This window comes from Porcisia hertigi, chromosome 26, assembly GCF_017918235.1.
Source record: "Porcisia hertigi strain C119 chromosome 26, whole genome shotgun sequence".
In the NCBI taxonomy this organism is placed as follows: Eukaryota; Euglenozoa; class Kinetoplastea; order Trypanosomatida; family Trypanosomatidae; genus Porcisia; species Porcisia hertigi.
This window is the reverse complement of record NC_090585.1, coordinates 64,530-86,704: the sequence shown is the minus strand read 5'-3', so window position 1 is coordinate 86,704 and position 22,175 is coordinate 64,530. Positions and strand designations below refer to the sequence as shown.

At 56.2% G+C, this 22,175-nt stretch overlaps 10 protein-coding genes across 10 annotated transcripts; all 10 read left to right on the top strand.

Moving 5' to 3' along the window:
- Positions 1-321: 321 nt before the first annotated feature.
- JKF63_04061 (uncharacterized protein) lies at positions 322-1,218 on the top strand (the record flags this gene model as incomplete). The annotated part of the gene is made up of 1 exon (XM_067900055.1): positions 322-1,218. One exon carries the CDS (start codon positions 322-324, stop codon positions 1,216-1,218), a length of 897 nt encoding a protein of 298 aa, XP_067756239.1.
- A 968-nt stretch (positions 1,219-2,186) lies between these two features.
- Positions 2,187-4,184, top strand: JKF63_04060 (uncharacterized protein; the record flags this gene model as incomplete). Its single annotated transcript, XM_067900054.1, has 1 exon — positions 2,187-4,184. One exon carries the CDS (start codon positions 2,187-2,189, stop codon positions 4,182-4,184), a length of 1,998 nt encoding a protein of 665 aa, XP_067756238.1.
- A 721-nt stretch (positions 4,185-4,905) lies between these two features.
- Positions 4,906-5,727, top strand: JKF63_04059 (uncharacterized protein; the record flags this gene model as incomplete). The annotated part of the gene is made up of 1 exon (XM_067900053.1): positions 4,906-5,727. One exon carries the CDS (start codon positions 4,906-4,908, stop codon positions 5,725-5,727), a length of 822 nt encoding a protein of 273 aa, XP_067756237.1.
- Positions 5,728-7,106: 1,379 nt separating this feature from the next.
- JKF63_04058 (uncharacterized protein) lies at positions 7,107-7,703 on the top strand (the record flags this gene model as incomplete). The annotated part of the gene is made up of 1 exon (XM_067900052.1): positions 7,107-7,703. The coding sequence occupies one exon, from the start codon at positions 7,107-7,109 to the stop codon at positions 7,701-7,703; it is 597 nt and encodes a 198-aa protein (XP_067756236.1).
- A 698-nt stretch (positions 7,704-8,401) lies between these two features.
- On the top strand, positions 8,402-10,216 carry JKF63_04057 (uncharacterized protein; the record flags this gene model as incomplete). The annotated part of the gene is made up of 1 exon (XM_067900051.1): positions 8,402-10,216. The coding sequence occupies one exon, from the start codon at positions 8,402-8,404 to the stop codon at positions 10,214-10,216; it is 1,815 nt and encodes a 604-aa protein (XP_067756235.1).
- A 919-nt stretch (positions 10,217-11,135) lies between these two features.
- On the top strand, positions 11,136-13,160 carry JKF63_04056 (uncharacterized protein; the record flags this gene model as incomplete). The annotated part of the gene is made up of 1 exon (XM_067900050.1): positions 11,136-13,160. One exon carries the CDS (start codon positions 11,136-11,138, stop codon positions 13,158-13,160), a length of 2,025 nt encoding a protein of 674 aa, XP_067756234.1.
- Positions 13,161-13,735: 575 nt separating this feature from the next.
- On the top strand, positions 13,736-17,050 carry JKF63_04055 (uncharacterized protein; the record flags this gene model as incomplete). Its single annotated transcript, XM_067900049.1, has 1 exon — positions 13,736-17,050. One exon carries the CDS (start codon positions 13,736-13,738, stop codon positions 17,048-17,050), a length of 3,315 nt encoding a protein of 1,104 aa, XP_067756233.1.
- Positions 17,051-17,789: 739 nt separating this feature from the next.
- On the top strand, positions 17,790-18,338 carry JKF63_04054 (uncharacterized protein; the record flags this gene model as incomplete). The annotated part of the gene is made up of 1 exon (XM_067900048.1): positions 17,790-18,338. One exon carries the CDS (start codon positions 17,790-17,792, stop codon positions 18,336-18,338), a length of 549 nt encoding a protein of 182 aa, XP_067756232.1.
- A 1,292-nt stretch (positions 18,339-19,630) lies between these two features.
- On the top strand, positions 19,631-20,560 carry JKF63_04053 (uncharacterized protein; the record flags this gene model as incomplete). The annotated part of the gene is made up of 1 exon (XM_067900047.1): positions 19,631-20,560. One exon carries the CDS (start codon positions 19,631-19,633, stop codon positions 20,558-20,560), a length of 930 nt encoding a protein of 309 aa, XP_067756231.1.
- A 521-nt stretch (positions 20,561-21,081) lies between these two features.
- JKF63_04052 (uncharacterized protein) lies at positions 21,082-22,026 on the top strand (the record flags this gene model as incomplete). The annotated part of the gene is made up of 1 exon (XM_067900046.1): positions 21,082-22,026. One exon carries the CDS (start codon positions 21,082-21,084, stop codon positions 22,024-22,026), a length of 945 nt encoding a protein of 314 aa, XP_067756230.1.
- Positions 22,027-22,175: the final 149 nt, after the last annotated feature.

Here is a 22,175-nt window from a genome sequence, read left to right as displayed (position 1 = left end):
ATATAGTCGACTTTCCTCTTTTCTTGCGTTGTCGTTGATTCACCGGGACGTCCCCAACCCCTACCGGCACAGATCTCATCTCCCCTCCCATTCGCCTCTCCGTTTTCTCGTCAAAGAGGAGGGCCCTGGCACTACCATAGAAAAAAAAAGAAAACAACAACACGAGCCCTGCGCAAAAAGGTAAGGCGAAAAGAGAAGAAGGGGAATATCATTCCCATCTGTCTTTCAATCGAATAACCGCTCCACGAGAGATCCACTGTGTATTCTCTTGTTTGACTCCGTCGGTCTGACGTTCACAAGTGACAGTTATTTAGCGCCAAGATGCCTTCTGCCCAAATCATTGACGGCAAAGTGATCGCGCAGACTATCCGTAATGAACTCAAAGCCAAGGTTTCTGCCTTGAGGGATTGTCACGGCGGAAGGGTTCCGGGGCTGGCCGCCATCATCGTGGGTGAGCGGAAGGACTCGCAGAAGTATGTGCAGCTGAAGCACAAGGCCGCTGCGGAGGTCGGGATGCACAGCTTCAATGTCGAGTTACCAGAAGACGTCTCGCAGGAGGTTCTCGAGGCCAACGTTGAGACCCTCAACCAAAACCCGGATTGCCACGGCATCATTGTCCAGTTGCCCCTGCCGAAGCATCTGAATGAAAATAAAGCATTGGAGAAGATCCACCCAGCCAAGGACGCTGATGCGCTGTTGCCCATAAATGTTGGACTACTCCACTACAAGGGCAGAGAGCCGTTCTTTGTCCCGTGCACCGCGAAGGCGGTTGTCGTGCTCCTGAAGCGTTGTGGGATCGAAATGGCTGGAAAGCGGGCAGTTGTGCTCGGCCGAAGCAACATCGTTGGTGCCCCTGTCGCTGCCCTTCTCATGAGGGAAAACGCCACCGTCACCATCGTGCATTCTGGCACGTCAACGGAGGACATGATCGACTACCTGCGCAGCGCCGACATCGTAGTTGCGGCAATGGGGCTGCCCGGGTACGTTAAAGGAGAATGGATTAAGGAGGGGGCCGCCGTTGTAGATGTCGGCACGACCCCCGTCACAGACCCGTCGAAGAAGGCAGGCTATCGCCTGGTCGGCGACGTCTGCTTCGAGGAGGCGGCTGCGCGTGCAGCGTGGATCTCCCCCGTGCCTGGCGGAGTGGGTCCAATGACGATTGCCATGCTCCTGAATAATACCATCGAGAGCTTCGAGGCATCAATGCGCGCGTCGTAGGACAGGCTTTCTTTCTTCCCGGATGCTCTTCTCTGTTTCACTGTGAACGTCTAGGTGTGCATGTCTGCATGTCACCAGGGTGGATCTGATGCGAGGACGGTGCTTCGTTCCAGACACGGAATGCACCGCGGCTCGACTCACTCGTTTCCACGGGAGGTTGTTTTCGTTCTCTGGTATGCCATTGTCGTGTAGCGTCGCTTCAGTTGCCGATGGGTTTGCGTCTGCAAGGATGCAAAACGTACTCACTTTGTCAGCGGTGAAGCGACCCCCCCCCCCTTCCCCTCCTCCTCTTCCCCCGGGGTATCCCCCCGAAGTATTCGACATCGGCCCCCTTTTTCAAACACCTTTCCAGCGCTCGCAAACGTTTTGGTTGGGTGACTGGTGTGAGTAGAGTGGGGAGAGACCAATCAGGAGGAGACCTTTGCTCGAAGTAGTGCCCTGGGTTACCGTTCGTCTCGGTCTCTGCGCAACCTTGCTCCCTTCTCCCCTCTCTTCCCCTCCCCTCCCCTCACTTCTCATGTGGAGGTTAAAACGAAACTCGACTTCAACTGATCCATACCGGCAAGGAAGAAAAAAAAAGCGAAGTGGTCTCTATACGTCTCTGCAAGAGCCCAGGAGCAGTGATGTCGCTCGATTCTCTACTGGCCCCCCACATCTACTTTTACGCTCTTCGTTGTTGCATGGAGACATAAGTTATTGCTGCCGATCGGCACAATGGCCACCACCATGTCCACTGTCCTGCGTCTCTTCGGTGTCTGCCCCACTCTTTTATCTTTTATCCATGGCCACCACACCCTCCTTTGCGTTCGCATTGGTGCACCTGCGGCCGAAACAAGTCGCGCTGTCCCCACTTCAAATCGCTTCCACGTGTTCTCCACGCTGTTTCCCTGAGCGGCGGCGTGTAATGCAAAAAAAAAGGTGTATGTAGATGTTTAGTGACCCCACACAGCACACAAGTGCGCATAACGATGGCTGAGGTGTTTCAAACCACAGGGCCAGCAACCGGAGGCTCGGTGCTGCCCCCGCAACCCTCTAGCGGCAGCGAGGCCTCCAGGAAGCGACGCCAGAAGCCCATTTCCCTTCAGCGGATGGCCGCGATTCAAGAAGAGATTGCACGTATAGACAAGCACCTGGAGGCGCTGGAGGCGAACGACAGCAAGGTCATTGATCCCCTCTCTGCCGATGGGGAGGGACCCACCACCGAGGACGTGGTCGATCCGGTCGTGTTGCACATGCTCACCGTAGAGCTTTGTCAGTTGGCTGCCTCGGGCGACGCCGTCGGTGCCAGAATTCTACTGGCCGGTGGCGCAGACCCCAACAGCCGCGACTATAACGGAAGTACACTGTTGCATATCGCGTCCGTGAACAGCCGGCTCGCAGTGGTCACAGTGCTTCTTGAGTTCGGCGCGGACGCTACGCTTTTGGACCGAGACGGCAACACCCCTCTTGATATAGCGGAGGAGAACGGCTTTGCTCACGTCGCTCAGGTACTGTCGGGCCACTTGAGATCTGAGGCCGACGCAGCGCCTGACTCCCTCGCCAGACAGCCGCTATCCTTCGAGTCGTCACCTGTGTCGATGCATCAGCCAGACTTTTCCGCCGTTCCGCAGCCCATGCTCGGGTCACTCATTGTTATTATGGTGGGCTTGCCAGGGCGAGGCAAGACGTACGTGGCAAAGCAAATCCTGCGGTACTTCCAATGGAACGGGTTGACGTGCAGCATCTTTTCGCACCACGCGTGCCGCCGTCGTGTGGAGCGGGCCATGATGGAGAGGGCAGACGTCGTTGTGTCCTCGCCAGCCGGCGCGGCTGAGCTCGAGTTTCAAACTGCGAAAGAGCTGGCGCAGCTTCTTACTAACTACGTCTCCAACACTAGTGGTGTCGCCATTCTGGACGGCACGCAGACCACACACGCGCGGCGCCAGTCGCTGCTGCGCGCGATACGCGACACACGCCGCATCAACATGACCCGTGTGGTCTTTGTGGAAATTGTGAACAACAACAGGGAGACGATCCACCGCAACATTTTGTGTGCCAAGGAGATGTTTCCGAACGCGCAGGAGGACTTTGTGGACCGTTACTACGAAGTGATTGCACAGCACGAGGCGGTGTACAGGACTCTCAATCCTGTCACGGACTGCGACATGTCGTACATTCGCATTGAGGACACTCAGACGTATTCACTGAACATGATCTCCGGCTGGATGCCGAGTCGGTTGGCTTTCATGCTGCACAACCTCAGTCCAACTCCCATGAACTTGTACCTAACACTCCCCGGCGAATACGTGGACAAGCTGAACGAGCGCATCGGGGCCAACTCACGCCTCACCGCGCGGGGTCGCGCCTACAGCCGCGCGATCTTTGACTATTTCAAAAAAGAGATCCCGTCAACGGCAGCTTTGACGGTCATGACGAGCTGCGCAAAGCGGTGCACGCAGACAGTCCACTACTTTGCCGAGGAATCCATAAAGCTCCAATCTAACCAGACTGCCGAGTCAGAGCAGGAGCGGGACCAGCCCGCGTTGCGGTGTCGCGTCTTGTATTTTCCCACACTCGATGATATCAACCACGGCGACTGTGAGGGTCAGCTGCTGTCTGACGTCCTGCGAACAATGCCGAACACGCTGCAGTCCATGAAGGCCGACCCATACTACACGGCGTGGCCGAATGGCGAGTGTATTCATCAAGTCTTCAACTCACGTCTTGAGCCTCACATTCACGACATTCAAGCCAGTACCACGCCAGTACTCGTTGCCTCCCACCTCAACCTATTGCAGGGCCTGTACTCGTACTTTGTGACGGATGGCGACAACATCGTAGCACCCCAGAACGCCTTTAAGATTGACATCCCGTTTGAGCACGTCATCAAAATCCGCATGGTCGGCGTTGACCGCGTCGCCGAGCTCATTCCCCTTTCTGACGCCGTCGCTGCCATCTTGCAGAGCTCAACAGACGCGTCGACGTGACCGTGTGATTGCGTCTAGCGCGCAATAGCAAGTTCCTTCCTCAGCTTCACATGCGCTTGTGTTACCGGTACCAGTGCTCTCATTTTTTTTTAGCTGGCTTCCCTGTTTCCTGCACGTCAGCTACCCCCCTCCCTCCCACACACACACATACTCGAAGGAACCTCCTCGACTTTACGGGTTGTTGTGCTGTCTGTGGTGCTCGTTCGCGCTCTTGGGCACAGCGTTGACCTTGACGGTATTTGTGTGGTGATGATCCTGCTGATTACAAAGCTTTCGTTGTTGGGCTCCTCGTGCTCTTGCTCTGCTCTCCTCTTGCATGTTTCAAAAGAAGTGAACAGACGAGGACTGCGACATTGGTTTGTTGCTATACTGGCGCCGTGCGTGCTTCATCTCCATGAGCAAATATGTGGCGCCGTTCTTCAGCCGCTCTCTGCCACATCCCGCTTCACGCCTCTCATTGTCTCTCCCTTCTCTCCCTCACTTTATATATATATATATATTATCTCATTGGATTCACCGCTGAGTTGGACCGGTTGTGAGGCTTGGGTGTTGATCTGTTCTCCCGGTGTGCCCACACCCTCTCTCTTCATCTTCTTCGATTTGCTCCTTCTCTCTTTTTGTTGTTGTTGGGGTGGTTGTTTCCTTCTTTTCGACATGATCGCGCTTTTTCTCTGATTGAATCGCGCACACTTCCTTCGGATTCTGCCGCGCCAGTGTGACGATGTCGCTCAAAGCGAAGTTAGACGTTTTCCCGGTAGAGAACTACAGTCAAACCTCCGTGGATGTTTCCAATGGCCAGACCGGTGTTTCGGGGGACAAGCGCAATGGCAATGGGAATATCAGCAACTCCGCCTCCTATCGCCCTAAAAACGCTATTGAAAAACTCTTGAGCTTGAAGAAAAGGTGTGAGGAGGAGCCGTGCGTGCACTCCGTCGAGGGTGTCCTCCTCGTCCACCTTCACCGCCACCCTCACATTCTTCTCATGAAGCAGATAAACTTGAGGGCGCGCGACGCGGATGGCATTCGCACCGTGCCGCCATCGAACACAAACACCGAGGTGGTGTATCGCCTGCCAGGGGGCCGCTGTCGCCGGGGCGAGGCGGAAGAGAGCTGCCTACTGCGGAAGTTGGGCCGTCATCTATTGAATGAGGAGAAAACGCTGCCCGGGGTGGCTGAGGTGTCGAATGCAGGCAACTCCGACACGGTTGTCGATATGGGGATGAAGCTCAACGCATCAAAGGCGGGAAGCTGCTTCCGTGTTGGCGAGGTGTTGGCGACGTGGTATCGGCCGCACTTTACACCGCATATGTACCCGTACGTGCCAGCGCACATCGCAGCGAGCAGCGTGCGGGAGGTGCGTACTGTTTACCTTGTGCATCTAGAGCCGACGGTCTACTTCAACATGGTGCAGGAGGGCGTGGAGCTGGTGGCTGCGCCACTGTTTGATCTCTACGAAAACTCGGGCAAGTATGGTCCGATTATTGCTAGTCTGCCAGTTCTCCTTTCGCGGGTGCTTATCAACTACTGCAGCACCGAGTACTGACGGGGGGCGGGGCGGGGGGGGGGGGGAAGAGGCGATGACCTCGGATAAGCATACGCGCACTCGGAGGAAAACGTAGATGAGCTGTATTCTACTCGTGCCCGTTGTGTCGCTGTCACAGTTGGCGGAGTCGTACGCATCGCTGCCGATGCGCCTTTCTCGCCAGCCTGTGACGCGCAAGAGTCCAGACACTCTCTATCCTGACCAAGGGCACGATCACAGACGCGCGCGCACACACACACACACACAAACGTTCCCCCTCCTCCCGAATCACATCGCTTGTGGTTTCCAGATTTTGTCATCTCTTTTTCACATATTCCTGCATCTGTGAGTATTCCCCTGTTGTTCTGTTGAGGCGGACCCAAGGCACAGGTGTGGGCAGCGAGAGTGCATAATGGTCCAAAGATATCATCCTTCCTAGACTGTATCCGACGACTATAGTAGAGGCTTGGTTGTTCTGAACTGGGGTGCGTGGGTGGGTGGGGGGGGGTCTAACGTGCAGTGGATGAATCAACGCACTGCGGGTGGTGGCGGGTCACTTCGTCCTGTTGCAGCATGCGTTGGCAGTCTCGCAGGTCGGCCCGTTTCCTTCTTCACGAGGATTCCATGTCATTGCTCTTGTTCGGGGGCGGGGGCGTTTCACTGTGATATCGGTTTGACAGGCCCTATATATCAATGGACACTGCCCACCGCTGTCGAGGCTGTGCCCCCTTTCCACTCTACCCCCTCTCCCCCACGTTTCCTTCTCGGTGGAAGAAGGGGTATGCACTGTTTTTTTTTTCCCGTCCGTTCCCGTCTACATGGTCTCCAACAAACCGTGCGACTTACTCTTTTGGACACACAGGCACACCTCTCTAGCGTGAATTACTGTCACACACATCCCCATGTCCATCTCCTCCCCCGTTCCCCAATGTTGATCTATCCAACCACACTGTCGGTGAGGCTGTGTTCTTCCTCAGTGCCGTTCACTCTTCTCGCTCTTACCCTTATTCTGCTTCTCGCTGAGTCCTCGTGCGTCACAGATACACATTTTCACACACATTAAAGCCACACATCGAGTGTCCGCAACCCTCGCTCTACCTGGCCGTGCATCTCTCTACCATCAAGGTTATTATTTTTTAATTTTCACTTTGCGCATAGGGCACCATCCCAACAGTGGCGCGCGGTGCCGGCCCTCGCCTGACTGCCCCCCCCCTCCCCTCCTCCTCCTATCGGTTTGTTTATTATTATTATTGCGATTGACATTTCACTCGGCACGTTTTGTCGTTGAGTTCAACGTTCGAGTATTCTGCCGCGCATTGTAGGGAACGCGTCCCCCCCCCCCTTGCGACTTTGATTGGACTCTACACGCATCAAAGGTTTTTACGGGGTGCGGCGCCGCCATGGGCCAGCGACAGTCCTTTGAAGAAAAGTTGCACGAGTGCGTGTGCAATAACAGCGTGGAGCGGATGAAGGAGCTGATCCAGCAGCCTGAGTTTGTGGGGGAAAACATGAACGACAAAATGTTTGTCGACCTCGTCGAGCGCCGCTGGAATGCTGACACCACGATGGCGTTTGCCAAGCACGCCACTGACCGCCAGCTCGCTCTCCTGGTGAGCACGGCGATCATACACTCCAGTGTTCTCCCACTTGGACCGCTTTTCGATCTCATGAAAGACGCACCCGCCACCATCCGTCTGGAGCACCTTGATGAACTCTTTATGACGGCGTGCGACCACATCGACACCGAAGCTGTGAAGGCGATGTTGGCGGCCAAGTGCTTCGATTCGACAGATGGTCGTCCAATCGTGATAGTGGTGCGGCGTGAGCTCAGCAAGGTAGCACCCGATGAAGAGCTCATACAACTCATCCTGGACGCTCTTCCCGGTCACGACGACTCGGTTACCTATCTGCTAGAGACCTGTGTGCCGACGGCGAAGAATGAGACCACCAAGGCGATGCTGACAGAAAAGCTGCAGAATTACTTGAAACATCAGTAGCGCCACAAATGGGGGCTCGTTTGCATGAAACATCCGTCTTTGTTATCGTCGTCCCCCCCCTCCCCCCGCCCTCCTGAGCACCTCCAACTCCTACTGTCAACTTTTCCCTCCCCTGTGTTGTTGAGGCCACGATTGCCGTGGGGTGTGGAGAGGTGAGGGCAGCTCTTCGTTTATCCCCGTCCGTTGACCACATATCGGTTGTCGCAAATTCCTTCCTTCACTTTCCTGGCTCAACGAAGAATTCTGTGTGTGTGTGTGTGTTGAGCAGAGGGTGCACCAGGGGGAGGAAGGCCTCTCGCGGGGTAGGGAGGGGGGGAAGGGGGGGGGCCGCACTGGTTCATCGGCGTAGTACTACTTCCCGCTTTCCAACACCCTCTCCCATACCACCTCTTTCCCACTTGAGGGGTGCTTGCCCGCCTGCGGACTGGGCCTAAGCGCTTAGGTTCGATTAACATGTGCCGTGCTCCCGGACCGTAGGAAGTCTCACTGTGAGTGTATTGTGAGTTCTCCGCCATTGCTTTGTGACTTGCCATGCGTCTCTCTTGCCTGGACTCTGGATCTACTTTGCTCCTCCCCCCCTCTCTCCACACACACACACACACACACACACACGCACTGCTCTCGCCGCACACAGAGGATATATATTATTTTCGAGCCACTGGCCATCACTCTTACACTGGCCACTTCATCACTCAGCAATGCGCCTTACACGCCTGGTGTCTTTTGGGGCTCCCGCGTCATGGGGCGGCTCGCAGGCACGTCGCCTACCGCTGATCTCGAGCAGTCTCAGCACATCCACTCCAACAGCTCTCGGCACCGCTTTTCGTGGCCTTGCCTCGGTCTCTGTTGCGCAGGACCCATTTCCTGCGGCGTCGTCCACTGGTGTGGCATCAACAGGGAAAGCGAAGGACTTCGTGAATGCGTTGCCTCGCCGTAGGCAAATTAGGGATGGTCTTCACTTTGACTGGCGCGAAGAGGTCAAGCGGTCGGGCAGCCGACTGAGTGACATATCCCCTGCCATGGAGGACACCGCACGTACCGACGAGCAGCGCCGGCGCGTTGCTGGCTGGACGCCTGTGGTCCGGACTCTGGGCGATCAGCGCTTGCGCGTTGCCATTGTAGGCCGCATGAATAGCGGTAAGTCCTCGCTCTTCAATTTGCTCTGCCAGGACCCAACTATGCCGTCGAAGAAGAACATCGTAAAGGACTTCAATGGTATCACCCGCGACTGCGTCGAGGCGCACGCGGTTGTGGACGACTTGCACTTCACAGTTATCGACACCCCAGGCCTCGTTGGCGGCAAGCTGGTTGAGGAGGCGTTCCGCACTGTCGAGACGGCTGACGCTGCGATCTTCGTCACCGCTGTCGACCAGGATCTCTCTGCCGAGGAGCACGACTTGATCCAGTACCTGGCAGCCAAGAAGATGCCAGGGTTCTTGCTGGTGAACAAAATGGACCTCGTGCCGGAAAAAGAAGAGGCGGCCGTGCTAGACGCGTACAATCACCTCGGCCTTGGTACCGCCGTCCCGTTCTCGGCACGCAAGCGCGAGGGCCTTGATATGCTGTCAGTCTTGCTCGAGCCGCTGTACCACATCCACGCCATGCGCAAGGTCGAGAATGACTGGGATATCGAGGACCTCGCCATGAGCGGCGACGAGGCGGCCATGGAGGAGATTCGCGATCGAAACTGCACGGACCGGTACATCCGCGTGGCCATTGTGGGTCGCACAAACAGCGGCAAGACGAGCCTCGTAAATCGCCTTGTCGGCTACGAGCGAAACCGCGCTGCTGACGAGACCAACACAACTCGTGACCCTATTGAAATCGCGTGCACTTACAAGGGAAAAAAATTGAGACTGATCGACACGGCCGGGCTGGCGCGCCAGCGATACCGCACCGATAGAGAGTTTCTCAGCCGCATCCATGAACTCTCGCTGAAGGAAATTCGCTTTGCGCATGTGGTGATTGTGGTGTTTGACGCCACCGAGGGACACCCGAACAAATATGATATGTCTATCCTTCATAAAGTTGCGCAAGAGGGTCGCCCGTTTGTGCTGTGTGCCAACAAGTGGGATGCAGTGCTTGACCAATCTGCCACCGCCGAGGCCATCGACTTCAAGATCAAACGGCAGGTGCAAGAGGTCAAGTACAGCAACGCGGTAGTCGTCTCCGCGCACACCGGCATGAACTTGAGCTTGCTGATGGACCAGGTGCTTGAGCTATACGACACGTGGAATAAGCGTGTGCGGCGCTCCGAGCTGACCAAGTTCTGGCGAAAGCTAGAGAAGTCTGTGATTATACCGTACCATGTCGCACGTGTTGGGCGCATCACGCAGATTGGCACACGCCCCCCCACTTTCCTGTTGCAGCTCCAGACAAAAAAGGAAGAGAACCAGTTGCCCAAGGCACTGCAGGAGATGATGAAGAACGCCATCGTCGAGGAATTCGGCTTTCGTGGAGTGCCACTGCGGCTTGTTCAGGAAGTCAAGGACTCCAATCCGGACTACATTTGAGCTCTGTTTTTCTCCTCCCCTCCCCCTCTCCCCTCTCACTCTCCCCTTCTCGCTTCCGTAGTTGTCAGAGGTAAAGAATGTCGGGTCTCATTTACAAGTGAGCGAACGCGTGGTTGTGGGCATAGGTGAGCATTGACATGCATTTGCTTCTGCTGCTCCCCCCCCTCCGTGTGTGATTTGGCAATTGTTCACATTGTTGAATCTTCAGTTTCTTTGTGTGGTTGCATAACCGATAACGCGTGATAACTCCCCTCCTCCCCCCCCCCCCAAAAAAAAAAAAATAACTGAACGACTCACGCATGTACGCGAGGCTCTGCATCCTTTTCTTTGTCCTCTTTCCCCGAATGGAGAAGAGGTGATACATTTCGCTTCACAAGTCTCGCCTCCCACGGGGACTACCCGCAAAGGTCTAGGGTGTGCGATGGAGAATAGCAAGAGATGCGTGGGGGGGGGGTTGGGAAGGGCTTCACCCCCTCCCGTTCCCCCCCCACGCTCTCATCTCGAAGCCCTTCTCCCCTGCCCCCCTTAACGCGTAAACGCATCTGTGCTGTGGTGGCGTCGTCGGAGGCGACTGAACACAGCAACCAAAATGACTGCGGGGTGGCAAAAAAAAAAGGGGGGTGGTGGTGTGTGTGTGTGTGTGTGTGTACGGGAGGGAGGGGGGGGGACGGAAGACTTGACCCAAGAAAAAAATGTCAATGCACCGGAGAGGATTGTCTCGTGTAATTCTATACTGCACTCTGAACGGACCCTTTTGCTGTTTTTTTTTTCCAAACCCCTCATTCGGGTTTCACCACAGCAGGCAGGTACACGCATATATTTACAGACACTTAGACGCATACATGCACACGCCGATACGGAACAATAGACGTAGTGACACCCACTAGAGCGCTCTCAAGTCTGCTCTCATTGACTCTGCATGCTGCGCAAACGTGATCGTGATGGTATCGCGGTAGCGCCCGCCGACGATGCAACATCGACCAACGCAACAGCCGTCGCCGCCACGTCTACGAATCCGTCATCGTCGCCCTCCTCGGAAAAGTCGGATGGCGCTACCAACTTTGGTGGGTTCTTGTGGAACGATGTAAGCATTGTGTTATTCTATCGTCTTATGCACGAAATCCATGGCGTTTGTTTGGCACTGGTGAAGGCCCCTTCAGAGGCGCGTCCGGCCCTCTTGGCGGATTTTGCGACGTCAATGGACGTCATTTGGACTGTTGCGAAGCGGCACCTCACAGAGGAGGAGCTCAAACAGTCAGTCGCTGGTTTTACAGCGTACACTGAGTCCTTCTTGGCGATGCTGGGCGGGTGCGTCAGAGACGCTGCCGTTGGTGGAGCGGTGGCACTCTGCCGATCCCTGCAGCGCCTTCTGGAGGAGTCGGGTTTCCCTGAAGCCGAATTCGGTCCGCTGGCGAGTTACTTGGCCGAGGTCCTCCTAGAAGAGGACTTGCATGGTTACTCCTACAGTGAGCGAACGTCGCTGGTGATGCCGATGCCGGTCCGGTACGAGGGCGAAAGGCGCTCCGAGGAGGAGCACACACGTAAGCGCATCGGCTTCGAGGTGGAGCTCCCAGTACCTCACCCACATGCGGAGGTGAACACGGTAGTTCAGCTTTCCGAACCCAAAAGACGCAAGCCGGCACTGGACGAATACCGCATCTTCTCTTTGCCCAAAAAGGCGGCTGCTTTTGCTGCCGACGACTTCGTGGTGGATGAAGAGCTGCTGCACCGCGCGTATGTGGTGCTCACAACACACTTGGACGCGTACGGCTCCCTCAAGGGGCTTTCACCGTACGCGCGCCTTCTTCTTTGGAATTTGCTGGGCCGCAACGACGCTCTTTTCAGTAGTCTATACGACCAGCACGTCACGTCCGAGTCGTCCCGGCAGCAGCTCCTGAAGCTACGCGAGCTTCTGGCGCTGCACAAGCAGGCGTTCGAGGAAACCCGCGTTGCGACGCGTAGTGCGGCGTCACTGGTAGGCTGGTACGCGACGAGCGCCCAGTGGCGCGACCAGGCGTTGAGTAAGCTTGACGAATTAGAGGAGTCTGACTGGTACTCGCTCGCAGATGTGTACCGTAGCGGCGGCAAAGCCATCTTTCCTAACTACGCAAGGAGGAGCCCCGTGGCCCACCTCGTGGTGGGTATAGTGCGAAAACTGGACAAGATCCATAGCCGAGAACTGGACGGTGTGCCGCCCATGCATACCGTTGTGACGAAGCTTCTTCTCCCCCTTCTGACAGGCGAGTCACCAGAGCTGGGCGACTACTGCTTTCACCACGGTGCCTTCGGTGCCAACAGCTCGCACTGGCAGCGGCGGCGCCGAAAGCTAAAAGTGCTAATGGACGAAACAGCGAAGAGACTGACATTATCCGCTCCTCAGACATCTTCACCGTCGCGCTCAAACGTTTGCACGTACGTTTGCGCGTCGCTCATCTTTCCTCTCCAGTGCCTCGGGGAGCTGCTGGAGCTGTGCTCGCTCGTTTTTTTCTCCTCGATGGGCTTTGAAGCTTTCACAAGAAGCTTCCTGGCCACTAACTGGGAGGAGGAAGACGCCATTCTCGGCTATCTGCTACGACGGGAGCCGGCGAACCAGTCACTGGTGCCGCTGGTGGGCATCCCACGGGTCTACAAGGACATGGTGACAGCTGTTCAGCTTCTAACTGCGGACAAGATGGTGCCGTATGTAGTGGAGGCACGCCGGTTTGCAAGCGAGCACTCGCAAAGTTTGATCCGACACAAGAGTTACCCCTACTGGAAAGCACTGGGTACGATGTTTATCGAGGAGGACCGCTTTGATGACCTTGGAGTGCTGCAGGTAAGCACAAAGGATGACCCGACCCGCCTCTACACAGTGGCCGAATTTGAGGTGACGCCGAAGGTATGGCCCGAGGACTTGGCGGAGCTGCGCGCGGAGGAGGAGAGGTGCCGCTGTGGTGGGGCTTGAGATGATGCGGGCGTTGTGATTCGGTCACTTGCGCCCTTATGTGCGTGGGGGTGTCAATTAGTGTGCGCATGTGTGTCGTGCGCCCGTCCGACCCCCCCCCCCCCCCCGGGTTCACGGGCATGCAATCGGGGGATGTGTGTGTGTGTGTAAATGGAACTCAAAGGTGGGGGTTGCTTTTCTTCTCTCTATACATATGTATATCTATATTATATTATATATATATATACATTTGTGTATATACGTACACGCACATATATATTTGTATGTTTATGTTTTCCGTCACTCTACTGGAGCCGAAGGGCCGGTCGAATAGAGCTGCGATGGCCACTGCCGTCTCTGCTCCTCTGGTACAGCGGCAGAAGTGGCAGTGTGTACCGAAAGGTGAGATGTCGATGCTGACCCTGTGACCTCGACTTGCGTTTTTCGACCTGATAGTCAACTACTCCTCCCTCTCCTTCCTCGAGTACGGTGACTTCTGCACTTCGCTTCCATGCAATGGGTTCGTCACCTTGTTGTCCAAAGTTCATCACCTCCCATGCAGGCTGCGCGGCAGATATACGATGCGCGACACAGACATGAACACAGGCTCCAGTCAAGCACACGGTGATGCGTTCTCAGTCGTTCACCTGAGCCGTCTCCACAAGGACGTGCTTGTGCTGCGTGAGTACCTACGGTCCGCCCTCCTCGCTGACAGCCCACAAATGGAGATGCTCGTGTATACTCACTTCTACCAACTCTACAAAGACTTTTATTTACCATTTTACATGGCGAGGGCAAATGTCTCATCTAGGTCATCTTCCGACGCCGGCGGAGCACCTTTGCCGGATGCGCGTCCGGCAGCCACACCTGAGGCGCGGTTTGTTTTCTCCACCTACACACAAGACGTGTTGGCTGCCTGTGTCTACCTGCTGAGACCGGCGTCGCTGCCTGACACGTACTCCGTCCCACGCACACCTCCTGCCTGCGAGGAGGCGGATAACGACGCCAATGCGTCAAACTTGTACGTTAGTGCTAAGCAGCGTCGATTTTGCGGACTGGTGTTTATGTACACATGCTGGTCCAGTGCAGCCCTTCCCGTGCATCTTGTGTTGCAGGCCCTCTACCCTCTGCTTGATGCAGGCGTCTCAGGCTCGCCCGTGGCGACCACCGCAATGGTGAAACAAACGACTTCCCCCCCAAGGGGGCCAGAGCGCACCGGTCATACAGAAAACCACATCGCCGCCAACCTGTTCGCTCAAGAGCGGTTCGCCAGTCAGAGGCGACTCCTCAGCGAAACGTTGACGGGCCTTGTCCTTTCTCGGGCTAGTGGCGTGCGAGCGTTGTTTTGTGTACTTTTGCTGAACGACAGGGTTGAGTCTGACATGACACGTGAGGCAGCGCAGTTGCTGGTGCAGCTGCTAACGTCACCAGCGCTCACGTTATGGCGGCAGCAGCATCTGAGCCAGCCTGTTGCGAACTGTATTCACGCATCAGCGTCGGAGGCAGAGGAGTGTGCCGTTGAAGCAGTTGTGATACACGTCACAACGACCTTGTCGAAGGAAGAACAATTGCGATTACTCGCACCACAGCTGCTTGCGCTCCTCGAGGAGCACGCTGACACCACTACAGCTGTCTCTTCATCGGGCACTGCGGCGCGGCCTCGTTTCCTAGATCGCCTGGACGCGCTGCACATGCGGCTGCCCGCTGAAACACTGGAGCAGCGCCTGCATCTCGGCATCACGATGTTGCTCAACGCCCTCCTACGGCTTGCGCCTCGTGGGTCGCGTGATTTCGTGCACCTTTACCGACAGGCCTTCTACACGAACAAGTATGTGCTTACACCTGGATTCGGCTGCCTGTCCCTGCGCAGGGACACTTCTGTCGATGAGGAGAGCACTATCGCGGCGCTTCTTCGCCTCAAGTCACTTGCCAAGGGTGTATCCCTGGGTGCTGGTAGCGAGGCTCTTACACGAGTGTTGTCCCCAACTGCCGCCGGTATTTTGAACCTCTGCGCTCTCCCTTTCGCCCGAGGTAGCCGAGAGGGTGGTGCAGCGCAACTTTTTTCGCCGCTCTTGCAATCGGCACTGTGCAGTCTTCTGACAGAGCTCCTATCGAACCCGTCGCTCTACGACTTGTGCGCACACACCTTGGTCAGCGCGTGTGGAGAGGCACACCCATACAGCTACGTGGTGAGAGACGTCGTGCAGCCGCGTCTGTGCTACGCAAGGGAAGTTTGCGAGCGTGCGCATCTCGTGGCGGGGCTGCAGTGGCTGCTGCTTGATTTCGCAGCTACCACGCCTGGTTTTGTCCACGCGTGCGTGAATGTCATGGTGGGGCAGTGCCAAGTGGAGCTTTTCGCTACTGGCATGGAGACCGCGGCTTTGTCACCAGTGCCAGAGCTCACGGAAACCACGTTCTCGAGAATGACAGCTGCATCGACGGCCAATGCACTCAGTGGGGTTGTCGACACATCCCCGCTAGTTGTTGTGCTGGAACGTCTTGCACTGGAAGCAACACCAGAGGCCCTCTTTGGATCCCAGAAAGCGTCCCTTGCCTCCACCCTGGAGCTGTTTGGTGGCATTCTAGGACTCTCCGGTGTGCTGTGCCGGTGGGCTCTGGGAATGATGGAGCACCTTCTCTCGGTGGCGAACTTCAAGGTCTACCTCGATAAACGAGACACCCCAGCTGAGCTGTCTAAGAAGCTAGCCCGCCTCCAGAAGTGCTGCCGCAACATTCTTGCTTCCCTCACGCCATCGAACACGTCTACGCAGCGTGGCTGGGCGTCGTACGCTGTGGTGGCCGAGGATGATGCAATTTTGTCGCTCGCCACCCGTGTTCGACACGCGCTGAACGCCTGTCTTGAGTTTATTGCGGAGCGTTTAACGCTTTCAGAGGCGGAAGCGCATCACCAACGCGACAAGGACGACAAACAGGGTGAGGCAATCACTGCAGTTCGCACACAGTGGCAACAACTGTGTGAACAGCTGCAGTCGGCGTTGGATTGCCGTGCCGCTGTGGACGTGGTTCTCACTCTCGCCGTGCTCGCGCAGAGCGTGGACGATGTCGTCTGGGATGTGACCGACCCGCAGCCGCTCTACGAAATCACACAGCGAGTGCTGCAACTACTGCTGCGTGTCCTCTTCGTGACGGACGATGTAGGCGCTGCCTTGCGCGCTATTCACTGCGTGACATGGCTGGGTATGTATCGTTTCGACTCCAAAGACTCCACCTGCGTGGCTGATGTGATATGGGCAGTCCTGGTTGAGGACAACCCGCCGCCGTGGCTGGATGCCTCGGTTGAGTGCAAAAAAGCCAAACAGAGTGAGATGGGGGCGCGACTGTGCCGGCTCCGTGTGCGTGTGCTCGATATTCTACTGTCGTGGATTGACTACGACGAGGATGGGCGTACCTTGCGCAACGTGGACGACTCAATGCGGCGCACGCACCACACATCCCTCTACGATGTTCTTGTCTCTCTCTGCCAGAGCAGACAGGGCGCCTTCGTACAGGTAGCGGCCCTGCACTTTGTTGGCGCCTACACGTTGGCGATGCAGCCACGTGTGCCCATATCTGCAATCTGTGACCTCTGTTGTGATGTGTTCCGACTGTCGCAGCACGAGATGGCGAAAGCTGCCTGCGCTGCGGCATTGGGCAAAGTGGTTGTGTTCCTGTGCCAGGATACCGATGCGAATGCCGTGGTTCTGACGAATTCGGAGATCGAGACCGTTCAAAGGCTTGCGTCTGCCATGTCCTCGTATCGCGGGCGACCTCTCCACGCCGGCAATACGACTATGTCGGCATCCGCTACACATGCCACTGCAGAGGTGGACCTACACGATGCCGTGATTCAGCAACACGGCCGGGAAATGCTAGCGATTCTTCGATCGACCTTCCCCGGTTTTTGGCAATGACGCTGTCACGACGGCGAATGATTTTTTTCCCGTCTCGAGCCTGCAAGTGCGAAAAACGGAGACGTGACGAGGGGAGTGTGACGTGTAAAAGAAAAAACAGAGAGAAAAATGCCCACCAAGCGCAGTCAAACGCTGTTTACTGTGCTCGCCCTAAGACAGGAGACGCAGTCAGCAGGCAGGGAGGGGAGGGGGGCGGGGTGCAGTGGAGTGCGTGAACGACGCGCGTTATTGGCTCATCTCCTGGTTTTGCCCAACAGGCCACCGCACTCTTTTACTATGTACGTCAGCGTCAACGCGCCGGCACGCGCTTGGGTTTATCGGAGGCACTTTTCTCTCCGCCTGACGCACCAAAAGCGACAAGGCCACAGTCGACATACGTGCCATATTGCAGTTTTGTGAGCGGCCCAATGTCTACAAGGTGAAGCTCATATCGAGATGTGTGTTACTATCACATTCTGTCATTCTCTTTTGGTTCTCCCTTCCCATCTCTCTCGTTATCTCTGCGGCCTCTTCAGCTATTTTGTCCTCCGCTCCTCTCCTCCTTTCACGCACACACCTGCCCACACCCACACCCACACACATACGCAAACAAAAGTTGAGCGATCAGGATCACCATCGCTGTTTCACCAAGTCTCAATCCCTCCACTCCTCGTCAGCATCGATATTGTCTTCCGTTCCCTTCCGGGTTAGTCGTTTGCGCTGCGTGCAAGCACCAGAACAGGCACGTCCCTTCCCCGTAATGTCGGAGGGCAGCTTCGTCAAGGAGGCAGCCTCCACAGTTGCACTGCACCCGCTCAAGAGCAAGTGGTTTGTCTTCTACATCCCTGCCTCAAAGGGTAACGAGTACGAGCATGAGACAAAGGAGCTCGGGTACGTCTCTACAATCGAGGAGGTTTACAGCACCATCAACACGCTGCCGCCAATCACACTGCTGCCATTTGACGACAATCTGGTATTCTCACGTGACAAGATAGATCCGCAGTTTGAAAGCTTCCCAGGCGGGGCGCGCTTCTCTATATTTTGCAAGACCAAAACGCAGTGCCGTGAAGCCATGACGTACGTGCTTGCAGTTGTGCTCGGAGAGGCTATTAGTCGTGACGCTTGCAATGGGGAGTCCCCCTGCGATATTGTGCGCGTTGGGCACAAGAGCAGTGCTATGTACAAAGAGTCCGTACGCATTGAGGTCTGGGCTCACCAAAATCCACACAATACCGCCATGGAGAAGTACCTCTTATCCACTCTTTCCACGATTCCCGGCATATCGGTAAGCGTTCGCTCGCTGCAATAGTCTGTGAGATTGAGCGTATGAGTATATTCGTGTGTATTTGCACGTGTGTGTTCTGAAGGGATTTTGGTAATGACGCCTTTTGCGTGCCGGTTGTGCATTCCCTGATGAGATGAAGGTTGTTGAGGCTTTTGGTTGTGGCGCTGTGCTGAAGTACTGACGGGCGTCTGGGCTAAGGAAAAGAATACGGCTGGCAACACGCGTGGGATATGCGTGCCCTTCCCTCCCTTCCTCCCTCCCATTCTTTGGCCCCCCTCCTTTCCTCATTCCTCTGATATTTCCCCTTTCTTTTTGCTGTTTTGTGGTGGTGTTGATTACCCGGCCCCCTTCCCCCCCCCCTCCCCTCTCGTTGGTAAAAAATCATGCGAGGCGCCACCCGACCTTCGGGAGGAGGGAGGAGGGGGAGGGAAAGGGCACGCATGTCCCTAACAAACAACAAACACCCCCACCCGCTTCGATTCACGCACTTCTTCACCTACTCGCGCGAACGGGCGATCGGGCGGGTGGTGGTGGTGGTGGTGGGGAACAGTACGTGGTCACTGCAGTATGAAGGAGACAAGAAGGAAAGACCGACTATGCGAAAGGAAAAATCCCGTGGGCGTATGCCAGTCCCGTATAAATATGCACCTGGTAAAGGTGGGCATGTACCTCCCTTTCCTGTATGTTTGCCTTCACTTACGCCATTGACGTGTAATGGCCCAGCCGACAAACTTTGCAGCAGCCGTCGTGGAAGCTCTCAGTGGCACTCTCTCGAGTGCAAGCACTCGAAAGTGTCTTGAACGCAAAAACATCTCCGCACTACGTGCGACAGGACACCAACTTCCTGAGATGACTTGTTCACTCACTCCGCCCTTTTCCCGACCTCTAATAGCATCATGACTGATTAGTGGGCCGTGCACGTGTCGGGTCACTGGCGCACGTCTCACAGACACGCAACCACAGCAGTCCTTTTTTCCCATACCTCGAAACGGCAAGGGGGTACTTCCACGCACCTGTCCTTTTCCCAACCCCCTTTGCGCACACACACACACACACACACACACACACACACACAAACTAGCGGAGGTCTGGGCGGACTCCCCCCCCACCGCTTAACGTGCGTGTGTATTCCAAGAGCACTTTTTTTTTTTGCGTCACCGTCTGCCACACCAGCGCTGTTTTCTGTTATGAGAATCGCTTGATAGAGACCACTCCGATCTTCACTTCCAACTTTTTATTTGCTCGATGAGCTCACAGAAACATCGAAACGCACACTTGCACGCTGATCTGGGCCATTTTTTTCAGGGGCAGCGCAGATGGAACCAGAAAGCATCGATAGCCTTCCCCTCACAGAGGCATCGTTCCAGGCGCTGGAAGCGGCTTACGAAAGAGAGTGGTGTCAGGCGCAACTTATGTGTGAAGCGCAGACACCCTGCATTGACGCACATGTCGTCGCAGCAGCGTCCCGCGCGTCTGAAGACATAGGACGCCTGTGGGCTGATACAGCGCGACTCCACCGCCGGTTTTTGGAGATAGAAGAGCATCGCGGCCCCAGTTTCACGCACGACGAGCACGCTTCGCTGCGCCTGCTCGGCTTCCGCTCACCAACGCCACCCCGCCCCTCAAGCGCCGTGCTGGTGTGCACAGCGCCGCTCGTCCCACCTTGGCCATGCGCTACTTGTAAAGCTAACACCACCAGTGAGGCCGCAGAGTTAGGCGCATTGCGCAACGAATGTGCAAAACTCCGGCAGGAGAACGCAAACCTTATGACCCGGCTGGCTTGGTATCACATGTGCGAGTCGCACGCTGCTCGGCCAGACGACGAGGACGTCTTCCCCAGAGATTCCGTGGGTGCATCGAGTCCGGTCTCAGACGCTTATGGGAAGCTGGCGGCTGTGCAGCGCAGATACACATCACTATTTTCCCCAAGAACAGCGGAGTACAGTCTGGGCACGTCCGACTGTGTTGAGCGAGCCGAGGATGTGGCTATTGCACAACTGCTTTTCGAGTGCGCGTTTCCACCTCAGGTGAGGGTGGCTCGCCTCGGCTCAGAGGGCCTCTTCATGGTTGATCGCCCTGTGTGGATCGGCTTTGCGTCCCTGCAGAGCGCGACTCTGATAGTGCGCGACCCCGAAGGCGTAGAGGAGAATTGCACGCTAGAGTCGTACCTTATGACACTGTATGCCCCTCTTCTGGAAGCTCTCCACTGGCAAAAGCCCTCGACAGGGCACGCCACCAGCGAATGAGTGCTCAACCATGGCCGGCTCATCAACACTGTCGCTCAAACCTCGGGTCCCTTTGCATCCGTACTGCTTCTCGATGAGGTGGGGGCGGGGAAAGTTTTTTTTTTTTTTGGCCAGGCAGGGTGAGCGAACTCAACTGACGTACAGAGAGCAAGTGTCCCCTAATCACGCAGCGCTGCGGCACCGCAGCCGCACCAGGGAAGCTGCTGCACAATCATGAGCATCAGAAGGGTTGTGTGGGGAAGGAACACGCGAGTTCAGACAGCGCCGGTCAGCAAATTGGGTAGGGCGACCTTTCTTTTTGCGCCCCCACCCCCCCCTTCTACCCCCCTCCCCCCACCCTCTTCTATATCATCTCCCTTCCCTTGGACCTTTTCACTCCCCTCACTGGTTTCGATTCTTCACCGTTCTGTGACTACACATCTCGCTCTGTGGTGCGTGTGTGTGTGTGTGTGTGTGTGTGTAGTGCACCTCATGCACTCCCAGCGTTTCGTTCACGCCCTGTTTTTTGGTCAACAAAGAAAATGTCCTCTCCGAACATCATTGTGGCGTGGAAGACGCCCGCGGCCGGCGGTGCCGTAGTGGACGTGCTCCAGAGCTCCCCCAGCCTACTGCAGTACCTCACGAATGAGGAGAACTCAAATGATGGGCGTAGGCCCCCGAGTTCCCACCGCAGGCTTCTCGTATTTTTTCCCGGCAACCCCGGATTTGTGCAGTTCTACGAGCCGCTGTGCGCGTATCTCGACACAAACCGATTCGACGTGCTCGTAATGGGATACGCTGGTCACAGCCTCACGGAACTCAACGGGGGCCGTGTCTTCTCGTTGGCGGAGCAAATTGACATCGCAGACAGCTTTGTCGCCGCTCTCTTGAACAGAAATGCGGAGGTCAAGTATAATAGCAACGTCTACGTTGGCGGCCACAGTATCGGGGGCTTCGTCGCGCTCCAGATGGTGGCGCGGTATTCGTCCATAAAAAAATGCATCGGTCTGTGCCCCGTTTTATCACACATTCGTGAATCCCCCAACGGGCGCCGCCTTTTCTTTCTTGGAAACACCCTTGTACAGTGGGTGCTGTCGATGCTGGCTGCGCTGCTGGGATTGCTGCCGTACGCCTGGCGGCTATTCCTTATTACCTGGTGGGCGCCACAACTCTCTCTTCCGCTGGCCGAGGCCTTCGCGCGCCATTTCCACCGCTGGGCCGTAGTGAATCCCCTCTACATGGCGATGACAGAGTTTCGCATGCTACTGCAACCCGACGTCCCTCTCCTACGACGTGTACAGGAGCGTCTCGTCCTGTATTATGTCAAGGAGGACGGATGGGTACCTCTCTCCTTCGCCGAAGCTATCAGGGCCGTTTGCCCCAAGCTTGGCGCTTACGTGATCGAGGAAGACCCGCTTGTATCGCACCCGTGGTGTCTTGACCAAAGCGAGATTGTTGCACGCAACGCCATTCTATCACGTTGCTAAAAGGGTTGAAGCTCCGGCCGCGGAAGCCGGGCCACGGAGGGTCCTGCTGGATATTCCCCAAGGCGCAGACCCACTACAGCTTTGGCCTTCTGCACTTTGTTGCCCTCTCCATGTCTCGGCTGAGCAACCATTGTTCCCCCTCACCCTTA